The 17,669-nt window shown below is 37.9% G+C and overlaps 2 protein-coding genes across 2 annotated transcripts in view; both read right to left on the bottom strand.

The window, feature by feature from the left end:
* Positions 1-8,204, bottom strand: part of arfgef2 (ADP-ribosylation factor guanine nucleotide-exchange factor 2 (brefeldin A-inhibited)) — a gene marked incomplete in the record, with an annotated part of 28,928 nt that extends 20,724 nt beyond the window's left edge. The window contains 6 exon segments of the mRNA XM_014028207.1: positions 49-316; positions 2,099-2,278; positions 2,969-3,115; positions 4,393-4,516; positions 5,267-5,297; positions 7,879-8,204. Of these exon segments, the coding sequence (XP_013883661.1) occupies positions 49-316; positions 2,099-2,278; positions 2,969-3,115; positions 4,393-4,516; positions 5,267-5,297; positions 7,879-8,050 (922 nt within the window).
* A 4,448-nt stretch (positions 8,205-12,652) lies between these two features.
* The window catches only part of pard6b (par-6 partitioning defective 6 homolog beta (C. elegans)), a 24,628-nt gene continuing 19,611 nt past the window's right edge, over positions 12,653-17,669 (bottom strand). The window contains exon 3 of the mRNA XM_014028206.1: positions 12,653-14,304. Coding sequence (XP_013883660.1) covers positions 13,409-14,304 — 896 coding nt within the window. The 3' untranslated portion in view covers positions 12,653-13,408. The remainder of the gene's footprint in view (positions 14,305-17,669) is intronic.

The raw sequence follows: 17,669 nt of genomic DNA, 5'->3' as shown, positions 1-17,669 counted from the left end.
TGGGCCGCGGCCCATAGGTTAAGAATCTCTGGTCTAACGTCAACCCACCTCTCGATGGTGTGAGCTGTTCCGACCCGCCACCGTTGAGCTCTCCGTTGACTGAAGGCATGTCTTGATCAGAAGCTGGTGGCGGGGGCGTCGAGCGGGTGGGGGCTGCGTCAGAGTTACTGTCTCCGGGGGACGGGGAGCTCTGGGGCTCGGGGGTAGGGGTCCGGTCAGACCTGGGGGACCCGGACCTCCGGCCGCCTGGGACAGGGGACGGGTTCTGCTGGGGCAAACGCAAAAGCTCCTTCTCCTGCTCTTGAGCCTCCAGGGCCTGAGGAAACCATAGAAGAAGAGTCACATACAGCAGGTAGTAGTAGTTTTATCAGTCTGTTTACCAGAACTTTTATTTTATTCCAAGTAAAATAAATCAATGAAACACAAAGCAGTAAATAGACATTAATGCCAGTGTACTCAGGTGCAAGAAAATATTGATACATTCAAATATTGTGATATTTAATTTCCTGATATCGTATCGATTTTTAATTAAGGCTTCGAACTTTCATTCCAGGGGCTAATTTTTGTGTTGTAATTTAGCCTCGGACCACTAGTTGGCAGCGGTCAGTCATTTTGTTCCTCCATTCCATAAATCTTGCTAGACGATATTTTGTCTCAGAAATTATCTCGATAAACGATAATATTGTTTGGAGACTATTTTAAAACAAATATAATGGTATACCTCATTTTAATTTATTTTGTGACTAACTTTATTGTTTATCACAACAGGCCTAATGAGGAGCCTGAGAGTTTAATGCTAACTTAAACATTAGCAACAAGTACAGACRGTTGATTCTGAGCAGATTAGACAGACACCTGCTGCCTTCAAAGCTGAGGTGTGGACTCATTTCAGGTTTCAAAATAAAGATAGAAAGAATTATGATAAAAGCTATTGTTTGCAAAATCTGCCATGCCAGAGTCAAAAATTCATGTGACCTGACGAATCTTCAAGTTCACATGGCTAGACGACAACCACGACGACGTACAGCTAGCTAGCAGCTAACGTGAAGACAGTGGATTTTGTTCAGTTAACTCTTAAAGTTCAAACACTGAAGTTGCCACCATCCTCAGTGATATTACTAATATTTCTACTTCCTGTTATCTTCTTCGTCATCGTCTTTTTCGCCAGTAGAAACAGCCGGTTGTTGATCACGTGACTCACGTGATGCGAAAAAAGTGTTTCCATTGTAGTTTTGCGAAAAATGTTAATTTCGATACGGCTGAAATAGCACCTCATCCTAGCGCAAAAACRTTTTGTCGAAAAACGTAATTTTTTTCGAAATTGACGTGTTTCCATTGAGTAAATTTATTTTCGAAATTCTAATTTGCGCATTTTCATGGTCAATGGAAACACAGCTAGTGATTTACTTCATTTGCTAAGGTTGTCAACATGTCACTGATATTTTTTGCTAAGGAATACGCGGTAGAAAATGGATAGATTTTGCAAGAAATGTTAAATACAAAATGCAGTTCTCCCTGTTCAGTGTTCTAATTGCAAAAAAAATTTAACAAGGTTTTATGCAGATTTAAGCATAGTGTACTTTTGTATTGAATTTTTTAAAATTAGAATCCTTTGTATTAAAAGATGGCAATATATCGCCTCGCTTACAGTATCGCAATATATCACGATATCTCATATCGCGACGCGCTTTGATATATCACAATATGTCATATCGTAACCCCTGTGTCGTGATATGTAAATTATCACCAAAACTAAGAAAACAGCAGCCAAGGCTACAACTGTGTCATGAATAAGTGACGTAAAAACCCAACATTAGCTTGAAATGATAGAACTTTAGGTTTATGTTGCTGCTAGCTTGACTTCTACGAAAAACAAATCCTAACTGAAATAACTCCAACAGCTATCTGCTGCAGGTAAAACACTGTTTGCTCGTAAGTACTCCATTGTAAAACATCCCTATCCCTTTAAACCAAAAAGGGTCAGGAGGATTCTAGTTTATAATGTATGCTGTAAGTTTAAAACAAAGCATTAAATTGTTCATTTTTTCCTTCTGTACTGATTGGGAGGTGTTCGGAGCAGTAAGGAGGTCAAACTGACAGCCTGGTTCTCCATCCGTGCGAAGATGACATTGAGCATCTGCGTGAGCGTGGCCTTGGCCGTGGTCTGGTTGATGAGGTTGCGGCTGGCCAGGTAGATGTTGTAGCAGGTCCTGACGGTGAGGAGCACGGTGCCCTCGTGGATCTCGATGTGCGGGGACGTCACCGTCGTCAGCAGGGCCTGGACGGGCAGAAGAGGAAGTAGAAGCTCTTATCAGACAGGAAGTTGCACCTGCTGAATCACCAGCTCACTTCCTTCTATCTGAAGCTTGTTAAACACTCGCTACACACTTGTTACTGTATCTTCAGTGCGTTGGGTCTGCGTTTAAATCTAAATTCACAATAAAAATACATGCAACCTTTAGTGAAATAATAAACTTCCTGTCTGCACTTAGAATCAAGTCTTAAACAGTGAACGTAGTCCATCAGGTGTTAATAATCCATCCATAAACCTTTGTCAACACTGATAAAACAAGAAGCTTTAGCAGGACTGATTTTGCCTTTTACTGCCAACCAGGATGTGTAAAAAAATCAAAAAAACAAAAACTAAATAACCTTCAGAACACTTTAGTATAGCACAATTTTTACTATTCTACTTCCTTATTAGAATAACCGCTAATGGAAATAACAATTTAAATACTATTTATTACAGGTTTTTGTTAATTTCTTTACACTTTCTTTTAAACAACTTTATGTTTGAACAGTGCTTTAACTCCACACACAAACACTTCCTCACAATGCACACAATAACATCTGTGACATATTTGGGAGTCTCAGTTCGGAGATATTTTGAGATGTGAGGTAAATAATAAAAAACTGACAGGTGGAGGATCTGAAAGCTGCCAGATGGCGGCAGAGGCCTCRGGTGTACCTTGATGATCTGTAGCTGGACCCCCTCGTCGGTTTGAGGACCCTGGAAGCAGTTGCAGATGGTTTCCACCAGCCGGTCGATCAGCCTCTTACCCGGGGTTTTGCCGTCCGGGGCGTTGCCTGTGATGTGACCGTACGCGATCAGCTTCTACGGTGAGGAGATGGAGCACAGGTCAGGGCRGCAGGAGCAAGGTGAGGATGTAATTATTCAATGAGTCACAGATTTATTTGGCTTTCAGGTTTAAATCCGCGGGGATTATTGCACTAACATGTTCTGGATCTGTTAGGAGGTGTCAAGAGTTTAGAGTTTATTTGAGCAACACTGTTAAACATTTGTTGTTTTTCTGAATTTAGTTGATTAGAGCATGAGTTTATGACTGCACCTCAACACAAAGGTGAAATAAATACGAACAGGGCAAACAGATGGTGTAATCCTACATAGTTTCAGGGAACCCTGACCAGCTGTAACAGACATTATTTGATAAACATTTAACTGTGAAACAAAACTAGAATATCGTCACACAAACAACACCATATTGTTGACTCTACAAAGCATACTGGTTGACAGAGAGGAGAATGTAGAAATGAGTCAGTCTGCAACTGAAAATGGAGAACAGAGCTGCTGCATGGAAGGAAATCCCCAGCTTAGCCTGTTAGCTTTCATGTTAGCACACGAGCTAATACATTTATATGGCCATGTAGCATTAGCACCCGAGCTAATACATTCATATGGTTATATAGCATTAGCGTCCAAGCTAATAACTTTATATGGCAATGTAGCATTAGCATTCGAGCTAATACATTTATATGATTATATAGCATTAGGGCTGAGCTAATACATTCATATGGTTGTATACCATTAGCACCTAAGCTAGTAACTTTATATGGCAATGTAGCATTAGCGTTCGAGCTAATACATTTATATGGAGATGTAGCATTAGCATCCAAGCTAATACATTTATATTGTTATATAGCATTAGTGCCCGAGCTAATACATTTATTATATATGGTTATATAGCATTAGCACTAGAGCTAATACATTTATATGGTTATATAGCGTTAGCGCCCAAGCTAATAAATTTATTATATATGGTTACATAGCATTAGCACTAGAGCTAATATATTTATATGGTTGTATAGCATTAGCACCCAAGCTAATACATATACAGCCCTGATCAAAATTTGACCAGTTGAAAAAACAGTTCACATTTTGCACTGTTAGATCTTAAGAAGGTTCTAAGTAGAGTTTTGAAATGCAAAACAAAGAAATGGGAGAGAGACCAAAATAAAAAATAAAAATTGAGAAAGCATTTTATTGCAAACCATCATTAAGCTGACCCTTCACCTCCCTGGTCTCCAAATATTATCCAGTGGAAAAGACACCAAAGGACACAGATGTGATGGTGTGCATCAGTGGACACTGACCTGCAGACAGTCCAAAGAGGTGCTAACTATCCTGGGTGACTTTGACTGACAGGCGAGCTCAAACGGCAGGACGTATTTGTCTGCCTCGATGTAGTTTGCTTTGGGTGGGACCACTGTACCATCCCTGGAAAACAAACAGTTGTTAAGAAAAAAGGTTTAAAAAAAGACGGATGATTTTAACCTCTTTAGCACCAAGGAGTTGACATTTGTGCTCAAAATAACATGAAGAAATGTAACTGAGTGTCTCAGCTTTATTTTGATACTAAGATTATTAAAGTAGAGTCTGTACATGCTAACACTTGTGAGATTTCATCAGAAGTGTAAATATGAAAGCAGCTGCTGTTGTTTCAGAGTCCAGAACAGAAAAAATTTGGTTTTTTCCCCCTTTGTTTGGAGTTTTTTTTTTTAATTAAACAGTATATAACCCTTTTCAAAATATAATGAATAAGACTTAAAACACTTGGAAACCATAAATCCACATGTGGACATTACCTGTGCAAAGATTAGTGCTGCTAAAACAAACCAGAGCAAACTTAAAGGGGTTTTAGTAAATAAACAACCTGGTGCACATTAAGTATTTGGAATCCTGTTCAACACAAAATACTTTACATTATTTTACAGCAAGTGGTTTAAAAACGCAGAGTTTTTGCTTTTAAACATGACAAAAATCAGAAACAACTGCTTGCTTTTGTCAGCAGAGGTTTCACCTGAAGGCTGTTAAAAGCATCATGTCAGTGGGCTGCAGCTCAGGCTGCGTTCACTGCAGGGAAAAACTCACAAATCTAATTTTTATGACACTTTGAACAACACAAATCTAATTAACCAACTTCTGTCAGCTCAGTGAAATCCCATCTACAGTCACAGTAATACTTACTTTTGTTTTTCCAGTTCTTCTTTGATTTCATCTACAAAAAGAGGAACATAAAAAAATTCGTCAAGAAAGCTTGTTTGTGTTTTATTTTCTCAACCTATTTTCATATTTAGAGAGCAGGACTGAACCTAAACCTGCTGTTTTTATTATTCAGATTTATTTTTGGTCTGTTTTCTGCACACCATTCTGTTCACCCTGCTGTTAAAGATATCCTGACCAGATAAAGGTTTTTATCTTCAGGATTAATTTCCTATAACGTTACACACAAACCTGATCTAATTAAGTGCTGCAGCCTTGGCTACGAAGTGGCTGAAAGTGATTTCCAACCAGATGTGACCAAACTCATTAGATAGATTAACAAAAATTAAATAACACTAAAAAAGGAGCAAACTCAGAAATGGCTTCTTGTGTCTTAAAACAAAAAAAAAGGGAAATAATGTTACACAACATTCACCAGAAATGTCACAATTCAAGTTGTAGTGATGATATCTGAATTAACGACCAGGAATGAATGAGCTGTCATTTTATACAGTAAAACTGAGCTACTTCCTGTCTTAAATGATACAAACATTACCCCAGAGTGTCAATATATTTAAAATATTCATCTCTTATTATTCATAAATGTTTACAGCTAAACTTTCCTCTCACTGTAAGTGTAAAGAGAAGCACATACAAGTGCAATAAATGTGTGATATTACATATTAAAGTAGTTTCTATCACAAACACATACAGCTTATTTAATACAATTATAAACAATGACGGACTAAAGAAAACAAGTAGAACTTTTAATAAAATAAAGCTAAAATATGTAAAGTTATATTGTTAGATTGTTCCTTCTACTTGTTAATTTATTAAATCTGCACGTATACAGCCAGCTGTCACATTTTAAAGTGCGCAACAGGAAGAACTATTATTTACCAGATAATCCTAAACTTGTCTGTAAAGAATGGTGCTAAAATCCTCCAAGCTGCTGATATTTCTGCAAAATATAAACCAAAACCAAAGACTGACACACACAAAAAAATCTTACACCACTGTATGATTTGTTTACATAAATAAATGGTCAAAAACAACAAGAAGAAAGTCCACAGTGATAAAAGAAGTGAGTGGATGGAAGGAGTGTTGCGTTTCACTCGTTTCATGAATAATGAGAGCGTAACTGAAAGCCGGGGCAAACAGCAAACAAAACCTCACGTTGTCCAAAAACTCAGGTTTAAATCTTTGCTTTTACAACTAAACTCATCTCTATACACGTAATATAACTTTTCTTTCATTGTACTGATTTTATTTTACGAAAACAAATTCAGCTGTGTGAAAAAACAGACATTTTAAATGTTTTTATCAAGATAAAAGACCCTAATTGTACAATGAGTGAGAGTGAGGGTTGAATTATAAACACCAAAAGCATCCAGACTTATGAAACATTATGTACATGTGGTGAATGGTGAAGGGGAATGTTTGAGTATCCAGGAGTTATGGCAGGCAGGTTTATCATCTAATAGTTAGCAATATATGATTTGAAGATTCAGTCCGTTTCAGTGGCTAACCTCACTTGGTATATTATATATAGTATATTTTTCGCGTCTAAAATTAACATCTAGTTCATTAGAAATGGTGACATAATTTTGTTCAAGTGTTGACTGTGGATAGAAATAACCTCCATATTTATAAAATGTTATTTTTGCCTTGGAGGAATTAAAAAAGGTACTCACTACAAAGTCATAAGAACTGGATAAAAATGATAATAAAAAAGGAAGTAAATCAGCACAATATTTCCCCCGATAATATATCCRATTTTCCCTATTTGTTTACGTATACAAAGTAAAGTCAGTCTAATATGTGTGAATCATGTGACTCCAGTTTGTGCTTTGTTTACATTACATGCATACCTGCATTTCAGAGGTTCCATTTCAATATAACCACAAAACTACTGTCTGTCAAACTGCACTCTTCGACAAAGTTTAGGGTAACTTTTTGATTATTTAGCTGCTTTGGCATGAGTACCTTTATAAAATGCACAGTGTTACATTTCCAGTCAACCCAATTTATGTTAAAATAGTTTGTTAAACAAATTAAAAGGCTTTCAGAGCTCATAAATTGTTTACTTTGAGTAAAACTTGAAACATGATTTGTACTACAACTGTTCTTGTTGGGTTTTTTTTTTTTTTTACAAGAACTCCCATCATATCTTTCCATAAAAGCAGAAAAAAAAGAGTGAGATTTGATTATATGTTAAAACGGAATGCCGTACTGTCAGGACTGGACTGTCTGGCTGGATGACAGTGCTACGTACAACACAAGGATTGGTCGGTTTAGCTAAACTAGCTCTAACCAGCTAACGGCAGCTCCGTTTTAACCTGCTAACCTCAATGTTTTGATAGAGTTGATGGCTAGCAACACAAAGAAGGGTTCATAACAAAATATAAACGTGATGACAACACACAAATTGGTTTAATTACCGCTGCCGGTAACAGAGAGTTTCAGCAGACGCTAAAGGCCATCAGGTGCTAATGCTAATAGCTCATCCAAGAAGCCAAACACAAGCAAAAATAAATGAATAAAACTCGACATTAAACAGAGGCGGGAGGGATTAGAAGGTGAAATATACCACGTACCGAGCGCCACCTGGCAGGCTTTACGAAGCTGGGAGTGCTGGCTCCTCTTCACCTCCTTGTCAGAGAGGATTTTCTCCAGCGCCCTGGACAGAAACATGCTCTTGGTTCTGCTGTTTTCTGACTGCGCGTGCTGCTGCTGCGGCGGCGGCGGCTTGTGTTGCTGTTCCTGCATCTCTCGACCGTGTAACCGATCCCCTCTCAGGCCGTCATCACCGGCCTGGCCCTGCCGAAAAGCAGGTGACGAGGAAAGCTAACGAAAGCCAAGCTGTCGTCCGGTAGGGCTTCTGTCTCAGCTCAGCGCCACCATGTTGGTTCCACGTCACGTCACGTGACTCTCAGCTGTCTTTACTACAGCAGAGCTCTCGATTTCAAAACAGAAACCCTCCCAGAAGAGTACGTGTCCATTTATTAGAAGCTGGTAGATACATTTTTATTTCATATTTTAACAGGATAAAATGGTAAACATCGTTTAAAAGAGCTACAGAAGATTTATTTGTCACAGTTGAGGAGTTTGAACTTTTAATGAACTACGAGTGACGCGATTCACAAACTGTCCACCAGAGGGCGGCAAAACACCACAAAGCAAAAATAATAAAATAAAGTAACATGGACAAAGTACAAGTAAATTCGTGTTTTTAACTTCGTAAATCTATTGTTTTCCTGTCTTTTAATTAATTTATTCGGTTAGGGTTCATTCATTAAAATAAACAAAAGAAAATCAACATGTAATTAAAACAAAACACAAATTCAATGAAACGAAGCAAAGAAGACAAAATTGTTTCCTGGTTTTTGTATTAAATTTGGGTCATAAAGTTTGTTTAAAAACATCTGAAACTAAAACAAAAACTTTGAAAATGAATAAATAAATTAATTAATAAAATCTGAGAGTTTTCAGCTTTTTTTCCACCTTCAACTTTTTTTCAGTTTTAATATCGTTTTAGCTGCAAAATCTTTTTTCAGCTTCAAAACAAATTTTCAGTTTAAAATTTTTTCTAATTTCAAAATCATTTTTGAGTTTAATTCTTTTAAACAAACTTTAGCTTGCATATTAGAATTAACTTTTAGCTAGCATTTTGCTACATTTATAGTTCTTGCTACCAGTTTTTCAGTATAAAAATGTCCATTCGAACATTCGAAGATGGACTGATGTCTAACATCTCTTTATGTAGCAGCCTTGAGCTTTAGCCTGTTTTATGTTTGCTAATGTTAGCTGTGGCTGAAACATCGAGTTGTGTTGATTCACTAAGCTATTCAGTGTGCATTGCCAATGCAATGCWCACTATTGTGATTCGTTTCCCATCCAAGTCATCTCAACTTTGCCATGCTTCTCCTCCTGCAWACTTTGTCCTAAAGCTGCCATTGTAATTTAAAGCTGTAAAGCCCCTGTGCCAAATGATGTCTATGTCTTTTGGTGCCTGTAAAACTCATAGTTTATGAAATATTAATGTTTAATGAATTATAATGGSAGTCAATGGAGCCTTRTATTGGTCCAATACTGYCCCATGCTGTACTCAACTTGGTACTGCACCATAGTTTAATATTTCAACTCAGTAGTTCAGTGTTTACAATACTAATATGATTGTATTTTGATGTTTTACTATAATATTGTCTTAATACTGCTCGATTGTTGTAATATTATGCATTTTTGTGTCAATAATTGTATTGGCAATGTGGCCTCTTTCTGCACACATACAAACCCCTGCCACCACCTTCTGCCACAGCTCCATTGGTCTAATGGTCTATTGTCATGGATTTTCATGTGGGAGATCAGGGTTCAAAACCCAGCTAATGCAACTTTAACAAAAAATCTCTTCMAASTTCATATTGTCACACAATTACCTTAATTACAAACACCTGCTGATGTGACAGGCACAAGCTGGTTTAGAAAACACATTTGAACTTGGTCAAAGTTCATTCTGCAAGTCYAHTGCTGCAGGCAAAGCCATGCTGCAATGACATGCTACATGGCAATGTACACTTTTTATATCGTAAAAACCCATGTCTGGTCTATTTTTAATTTTTGTTGTATTTTACTTTACGTTTGAACATTTTTTGGGTATAAAAAAGGGGCCGATATTATGAGATCTATTCTTCTTCTGCTGCCTTTCGTTTGATTTCATTTTCATTGCATGTTTTTTAACTTTATAAATCTGTGTTCAAATGAAATTAATAAAGTACTACTACTAATCTATTTTCTGAAAGATTTATTTTAAAAAAAATCTATCAAAGGTAGGCACAGCTCCGCTAATCTGCTAACAGTGAACGAAACTAGCTTATCATTTAGCAGATTAGCTTTTTCGCTAACTTTGGAAACCGCTAATGGATCGATTAGCTTCCGCTAAAATTAGGATCCACTAATTTTGAGTCCACTTAAAAACCGTGTAGAACTTCAATTTTTATGCCGTTTATCTCAAATTAAGTAAAACAAATTACTTTCTTACAAACATTGCTGTGTAGCATGTAGCATCTTTAGCTGCTAAACTTCAAACAGAGCATCAGAAATAAAATGATATTAAACATTAAAAAAATAACTACCATATTTTATGTGAGGTTTACTACTTGACTAACAGTAAACCGTAAAAAAACAGCAGAATAAAAGACAAAAAACAGCAAATATTGCTACATATTTTTATTTTACCCAACTTTACTGATCAGTTACAGAAACGTTCTTAGGTTTTCCCATCAAATCGTAAAACATTTTCCTTCAAATGATAAAAATCTACATCTTATATAGTGTTGATACGAAAATACTGACATTCTTCATTACAAATCTATATTGTAGAATTTATCTGGCAAAGACAAAAATCATTGCTCGATCACTTAAAAAAAACTGACTCAAAGCAAAACATTTGCCTATTTTGAGGTTGTTAAAACAACTTTCACTCTGCCGCCAATAATAATAATAATTCACAGTATGAAAAAAAATAGCAAAGTGTTTCATTTCTTGCACAGATCCTCTTGATACTTTAAAGCAAAGTGATAAAATCAGTGACTGAAAGGAAAATCTACCGTACCATGACATTTATAACCAAAAACAATCATTCTGAAAACACAAATAAACATATCTGATATAAAAATAAAGTGTACAAAGAAAGAACATATGCAGGAAACAGATTACAGAATAAATAAAAATGTTGATGCGGTTACAATCCCAGTGTCCTGTGGTAAAGTTAGAGACGGATAATAAATTATTGATCATTACTAAGTTTCGTTTATCGCAGCAGCGTTCACAGCCTCACGAGGCCGAGTGCAGCTGTGGAACAGAATCATGTTGGTTCCAGTCTGGATTTTCACACTTTTAGCTTCTCAGACAGCCCGACAGTAAACAGAGCAACAAATAATCAACATGAACATGATACAGAAAAAAAAGCCAGCAAACAATAATCAAAGTGACTGTGTGTTGATTTTATTTTGACATGTAAATTAAAATAAAAGTCGATACTTAGCACTTTAAACTGAAACACGACGGCTCCGAGAATCAATAAGAGAAACAACAGTGTCTGCATGGCGCTCACTGTGAAAATGTTAAACATCTCTTTGATGTGAGGATGTGAGGAAATGTTTCCAATTGGTTTTAAAAACACATTTTTTAACTGAGTGCAGTAAAAACAGTAATATATTGGTTTTTTTAATAATCCTCAACGGATTCTGATGATTTTTGGATCTAAAAGCAGAAAAAGTGCCCCGGCAGACCGAGCTGTACAAGCTCCACCTGTCTCACCTTTAACAAATACTCTGTTTGTGCCAAGTGTACCTGCATGTGTGTGTTTCTACGTGACTCAGTCCAATCAGGGCGTTCTTCAGTCGCTGGAACCCACCTCTGCCAACACTTATTTTTGGGCCACGCACCAACAAACTCAAAGAGAAATGGAAAAKAAAACGTTATCAGGGCTTGTTGAAGGAAAGAAAACATCGTTAAACGACATTAARTTATGGTCCAGACAGAACAGGGAAGAAAAAATGATCACATTAAATGTTGCAGCAGGCGAAGTCATCAGAATAAAAAGCTGCTACTGCTGGAGGCTTGTTAACCTGAACGTGACTCAGTCGTGCAAAATTCACAAAGCAGTGTTCACAACCAGCCGGGTCACTATCGTCGTGCATGGCTCGCAAAACTGTAKTCTTGGCCACGCACATTATTATCAGTGAAAATAGGCGGAGTTAGGGTTTCAGATTTTAAATAATTATCGTCAACAAGGTTTTTAGACTTAAAGTGCCTGTGATGTCAAATTTTTGTAATACATATGAGTGCATTTTTAGAAAGAGGACATTGATAAAATAATGCAAAATAAATTTCACGTTGCTGAGATGAACAGTTGTTGAGATATTCACATGTGAAGTAACAGGAAGTGATGTCAAAGGGGAATGTGTGCATGTGAACAGAGCGTTTCTACAACAGCTAAAAAMCCAGACTGTAGAGAAGAATCTGATGTTTTTTTTAAGATTATTTTGAGTCTTTATCAGAGAGATGAAGAAGAGTTAAAGTTTAAATAATGTTGTTTCAATAAACAAAGACCAGAGAGTTTTCTTTGTTAAAGAGTTCCCCTTTGATGTCACTTCCTGTTTCACTTTGACTGAGCCAAGTTCAAAAGAAAATATACCAGTTATGGGACAAAATGTGTTAAATTGTGTGTATTATTCCAACTTTCTTAAATATAAAGATGTTTTCTTTTGACTTTTTGTATTTGAAGAATATGCATGTCACAGGCACTTTAATTATAAACAGTATAAAATAATACAAAAGGAGAGGGGGGGGGGGGGCTCTTTACTTTTACGCTTTTGAATGTTCAAAATTCAAACAACAAAACTGCGAGTTGAGAGAGATGAAACCGAACCCCTGTGGACATCGTGAGACATTCTGGAAACTCTCTCATAAACTCTGTTCCACCAGCAGCTGCAGCCCAGGGAGACACTACCAAGTTAAAAATGAAATTTGACTGGAACATTTGTCTGATCTGACAGGAATTTTAAAATAAAAAAAAGTGCACATTTCTCACCAACAATAAAAAGAAATGAACTGGTGATATAAAAACAGGCTGAAATCAGTCAGTCGTGACCACAGCCAAGTCAAAACAAAATGAGTAATAACTGTTGTTAAAAAACATTGATTTTTCAGTGGCTTAAACCTAATTAAAAACTGGACCCGGGTCAGACGTCAGTATTTGGTCAGCTGCTTTGGCATTACCCTGATATTTTGTTTCAATAAAGACAGGAGGAAACTGGGAGGTGATGAATGCTCGAGCCTCAGTGTTTGTTATGAGATGGACCTCTTCACAGATTTAAACACAAAGAACATGTGAGCTCAGATCAGCTGTGGTTCTGCAGGTTGTGCTCCTGGATGCAGACGGTGGTAATTATCACCGCAGAGCGATGATTGGCAGGTACAGAGGAGCGTGGTGTGTGTATGTTAGGATACAGACGTTAGCATCAGTGTAACGCTGAGTCACAGTGTGATGAGAAAATGTTTGACCCTCCTCCCGCCTCCTGGAACTCGCGGAGGCGTCTGAGTGTTTGTTTTCCAGTGATTAGTCTACAGCGTGATGACCGTGCCTTCCTCCTCCAGGCTCCGCCTCTCCTTCGCTCTGTCCGGTGAGGGCGTGGCCGACTTGCTGAGCGAGCCGCTGCTGCCCGGCAGGGTCCCGTTGGTGTGGACACTGTGGGCGGAGCTTGTGTTGGTGCGGAGGTTGAGGTGCGGTTCGTAGCGAGGCACTGAGTGTATGCTGTAGTTGGAGTGGGCGTGTCTGATGGCCTCGCCTCCCGCCTCGATCACCAGGTCCTCGTCCTCTTCGTCGCTCTCCAGCTCCCCGGCGGGGAAGTTCTGGATGATGTGCGACGGTACAGAGGCAGCGGCGCTGTGYGTCGAGTAACCATAGTAGCTGGCGCCGCTGTCCGACGAGCGTCCCGAGCTACCAGACGCAGTCCCTCCTCCTCCGCCGCCGCGCACCACGTTGTTGCGCTGGTTGGCCGGCTTCACGGTGATGATGAGGTTGTGGCTGTTGGCGATCATCATGTCCGTCACCTGGTCCAGAGACTTGYCCGTCACCTCGATGCCGTTCACCTCCAGCACCTCGTCGTTCACGGCCAGCAGGCCGGTGCTCTCGGCCAGGCCGCCGGGCACCAAGCGGGAGATGAAGATGCCCGGGACCTTCTCCAGRCCCTGCGGGGTCACCCGCACGCTGGAGCCGTCGCGGATGTAAAACCCCAGCGGCTTCTCCTGGCCGTGCTTGTACAGGCGCACGCGCCGGTGCGTCTCCGGGAGGATGTCCACGTCGATGATGGAGGACACGGGGCGGAAGTCTCTCGGGAGGCTGATGATCACCGGAGGTTTCTTCTTGTTCGCGTCGGGCCGGAGGAGAACCGCCGAAAGGACCGTGTTCTTCTTCCTGGTCATCGAGTCGGTTCCCAGCGTCGAGTAGTCGGCTTCCTCTGCAGGGCACGAGAGAGGAGAAGTAGAGAGGAGAAGTAGAGAAGAGGAAGGTGTTAAAACAAAAACGGGAAAGTTTCAGATTAAAAAAAGGAGGAAGAGAGAAAGAAAACAAAGGCTGGTTAATTTCCCATTAGCATCTCGAGCTAACTGCAGATCACGGTGACATTCTGTTGCATCACTTGGTGCCGGCTGTGTGTGCAGAACAAACACAGGATGTTGATCCTCACAGTTCTCCTCAGTTAATACAAACTGTGACACAGCAGCATTTCTCATCCAGCTTTTCAAACAGGCTCCAACCGTGTGCTGCGTGGAGCCTCACAGGTGCAGCAGGTGAGCTGATGCTACAGGTTTTAATTTACAGTTGGTGTAACAATAAGTCTGCATGACTTCTCTATTACTCTGTGACAAAAGTCTATAAAATAATCAATACTAGTCTGCAGTGGTGAAAAGTGCATTAAGTACCTCTGTTAATCTGTTCTTATCACTTTGTTTCACAATGGCTGTATTATGTCTATCATGAGTAAAACAAATGGATGTTTTTTTTTATTCAAGTTCATGTACACAAACATTATCTACACATCATGTCTGCAAAGTTTCAATGAATGTATAAAAAAGTCTGTAAAACAATCAGGGTATCTTAGCTTGAAGCACAGTTTTATTAATTTGCTTGAATCTGTGGAATGTGCCTCAGATTTGACTGAAAGATGAAACTACATTTATCTCCAACCTAATATTTTAAAAATGTCTGGAAAAGATAACCATAAACAAAAGCATAATGTTTGGGTGAAGWACACATTTCTTGTCAAATCAAGTATAAACTAAAGACAGCCTCCTGAAAGAAGCAAATTCATTCTAACTAGGGCTCTCAAATGATTAAAATTTTAATCTCTTAATTCCAAGGTAGCTGTGAATTAATCACGATTAATCTTAAACTTAATATAAAACTTTACTGCATATTGGTAAAATAAATTACTTAAGTTATTAATTAATGTCTTTATTTTGAAAAAAAATTGGTGCTTAAGAAATACATACAATAATAAATCATGAAAATATYWCCTCGACTGGACAAAAACAACAAAAATCAGGACCTAAAAAATGCTCCAAACATATTTGAGTCAGTTAAATTTTGTACAAAATAATGAGGTTAAATCAAGAATTCAAGGATTTTCATTCTAAATGAGTTCTACATGAGGAATGAAAGATAGATACTAAGGTCACAGCTGTCAACAAAACATAAATAAATAAGATAAAATAAACCATAAGAAGACAAAAAGAAAAAAAAACCTGTATAATGTGTTACATATGGAGTTTATTTATGTATTTTATTTATTGAACCTTTATTTATCCAAGTAAACTGTCTGAGAACCACTTCTCATTTACAAACATGACCTGCCATGCACTGAGTGCATTGTAATAAACAAACCTACATATTCAGAGTAAAGTGATTGTAAATTTTAATCGCGATTAAAATTTTTAATCTATGCCCATGCAGCACTAAAATTAATCAGAGTTAATTCGATTAATTTCACAGCCCTAATTCTAACGTTTAAATAAAAATAAAATTATCTAAAGAATTAGCATTTTGTGTAAAAATGCAGCATGAATCCTTGATGCTGAAAATCTTGTGCTAAAAATGCACAAAAATGAAGCTATTTGTTGTAAAGTAGCTGAAAAAGCTGAACCACGTTTGCTGAATTAAGCAGCTGAAAGTAGCTAAAGTTACCACAAAAGGTGAATTTAGCTGAAAAAGGCTAAAATAAGTTTAAAATTGCTAAAAAAAAAAAGGTGCCTTAAATTGCAGAAAATGGCTAAAATGAGCATAAAACGCTTAGATTAGCAGAAAGAAACAAAAAATAAATGATCAGAATAGTTAAAAGAGCTAAGAAGAAGCTAAAATTAGCACAAAGAAATAAAAAAAGGCAGAACCAGAACAAAAGATGTAAAATGCAGGAAAGGTTGAGCTATTTTTAAGGATTTTAGGCTGAAGACAGTTCTAATGAATCTCAAAGAGAACAAAAGAAGCTGAATATCTCAAAAGGTATAAATTGCTGAAATACCAAAAGTCACAGCCTAAATGAAGGAGCTGAAGGTTTTGACCTATAAATTGTTGAAAAGGCATAAAAACTGAGGAGAAAGATCCATGCTGAAACACTTTTTAATTGTTTGAATAATAATGAGACAAATCTCAATCTAAACTGAGTTCTTTACTTGATGCAGAGAATCAGGAACAAGAACCACGTCTCTTTTAACATCATAAAAATTCTTTGAACAGGTCCTGTCAAAGTACGAAGACCAGCTCGAGGGAAAAGCTGAACCTTGGATTCTTAATAGTTAACCAGCTTCTAACGAACAGGTAAACATTAACGTTTCTGTTATTTTTAGTTTGATTCTTTGAAATAAACTTCAGCGTGTTCAGCTTTTACTTCCTCTCTATTTATAACACTGAGTCACAGAAACCTGTTTTTAGATTAAAGTGGTGTTTGTTTTCAATCCTGCATCAAGTATTTGCTCCACTTTCTCTGTGTGTGTGAGTAATGTGGGAAAAGCAGCGCTCGGGTGTCTGATAAAAACTGTCTCTCAGGTTCTGACAGGTATGTGCTGCTCCACACCACTCCCCTGTGCATCGCTAAAGCCAAACAAAGGATCGATTGTCCCGAGAAAGAGCAGAGGGCTCGCCTTTCAGCTCCCACGAGGCACGGCTTTGGAGTATTCATGCTTTAATATATGCGAGCCGGCCTGAAACACATGACCCCACATCTGAAGCAGCAGAATAAAGTTGTTTTTTATTAATGTCTTGCAGTAAAAAGAAGCTGGAAGCTCACAGACACCTGCGTTAAGRTGAAAACAAGGATCCATTCGTCTCATTTGATCTTTTCCATCCTTTTTATTGGCAGCATATGAAAAGGTCCAGACCCGCTTGCAGAGTTCTGGTTGACCGTCTCTCTGGGCCGTTTAATAACGCCCACACACACACAAAGCAGAAATTAGATACTAAGCAAATACAAGTGACTGAATGTGAAAGAATCCACATCTGAAAGKTTGGTCTCCACTTTTTAATTATGCCTCAGCTTTTAATAAACATCTGACAAATTCAACATCCTGACAACTAGAAATAGTTTTTTTATTTAATAAACTTGATTACTACATTAGTAGAGCACACTTCATTTAAACCTCAATGTTTGAGAACCATAGAAATGTGTCATTTATTTACAGGGCTTTAATTTATTAATACTTATCTAGTTAGCTTAGGGCTGAGTGATATGGCTGAAAAACTTATCACAATAAGTGTTTCATGATATTGATAATTATTGATTAGTTGTAGATAACATCTGTCTGACTGTGTCAAACTTCAAATATCTGGAAT

The sequence above is a fragment of the Austrofundulus limnaeus genome, unplaced genomic scaffold, assembly GCF_001266775.1.
Source record: "Austrofundulus limnaeus strain Quisiro unplaced genomic scaffold, Austrofundulus_limnaeus-1.0 Scaffold726, whole genome shotgun sequence".
NCBI lineage: Eukaryota > Metazoa > Chordata > Actinopteri > Cyprinodontiformes > Rivulidae > Austrofundulus > Austrofundulus limnaeus.
The sequence above is the reverse complement of the archived record's forward strand: the minus strand, read 5'-3'. Positions and strand labels throughout refer to the sequence as shown.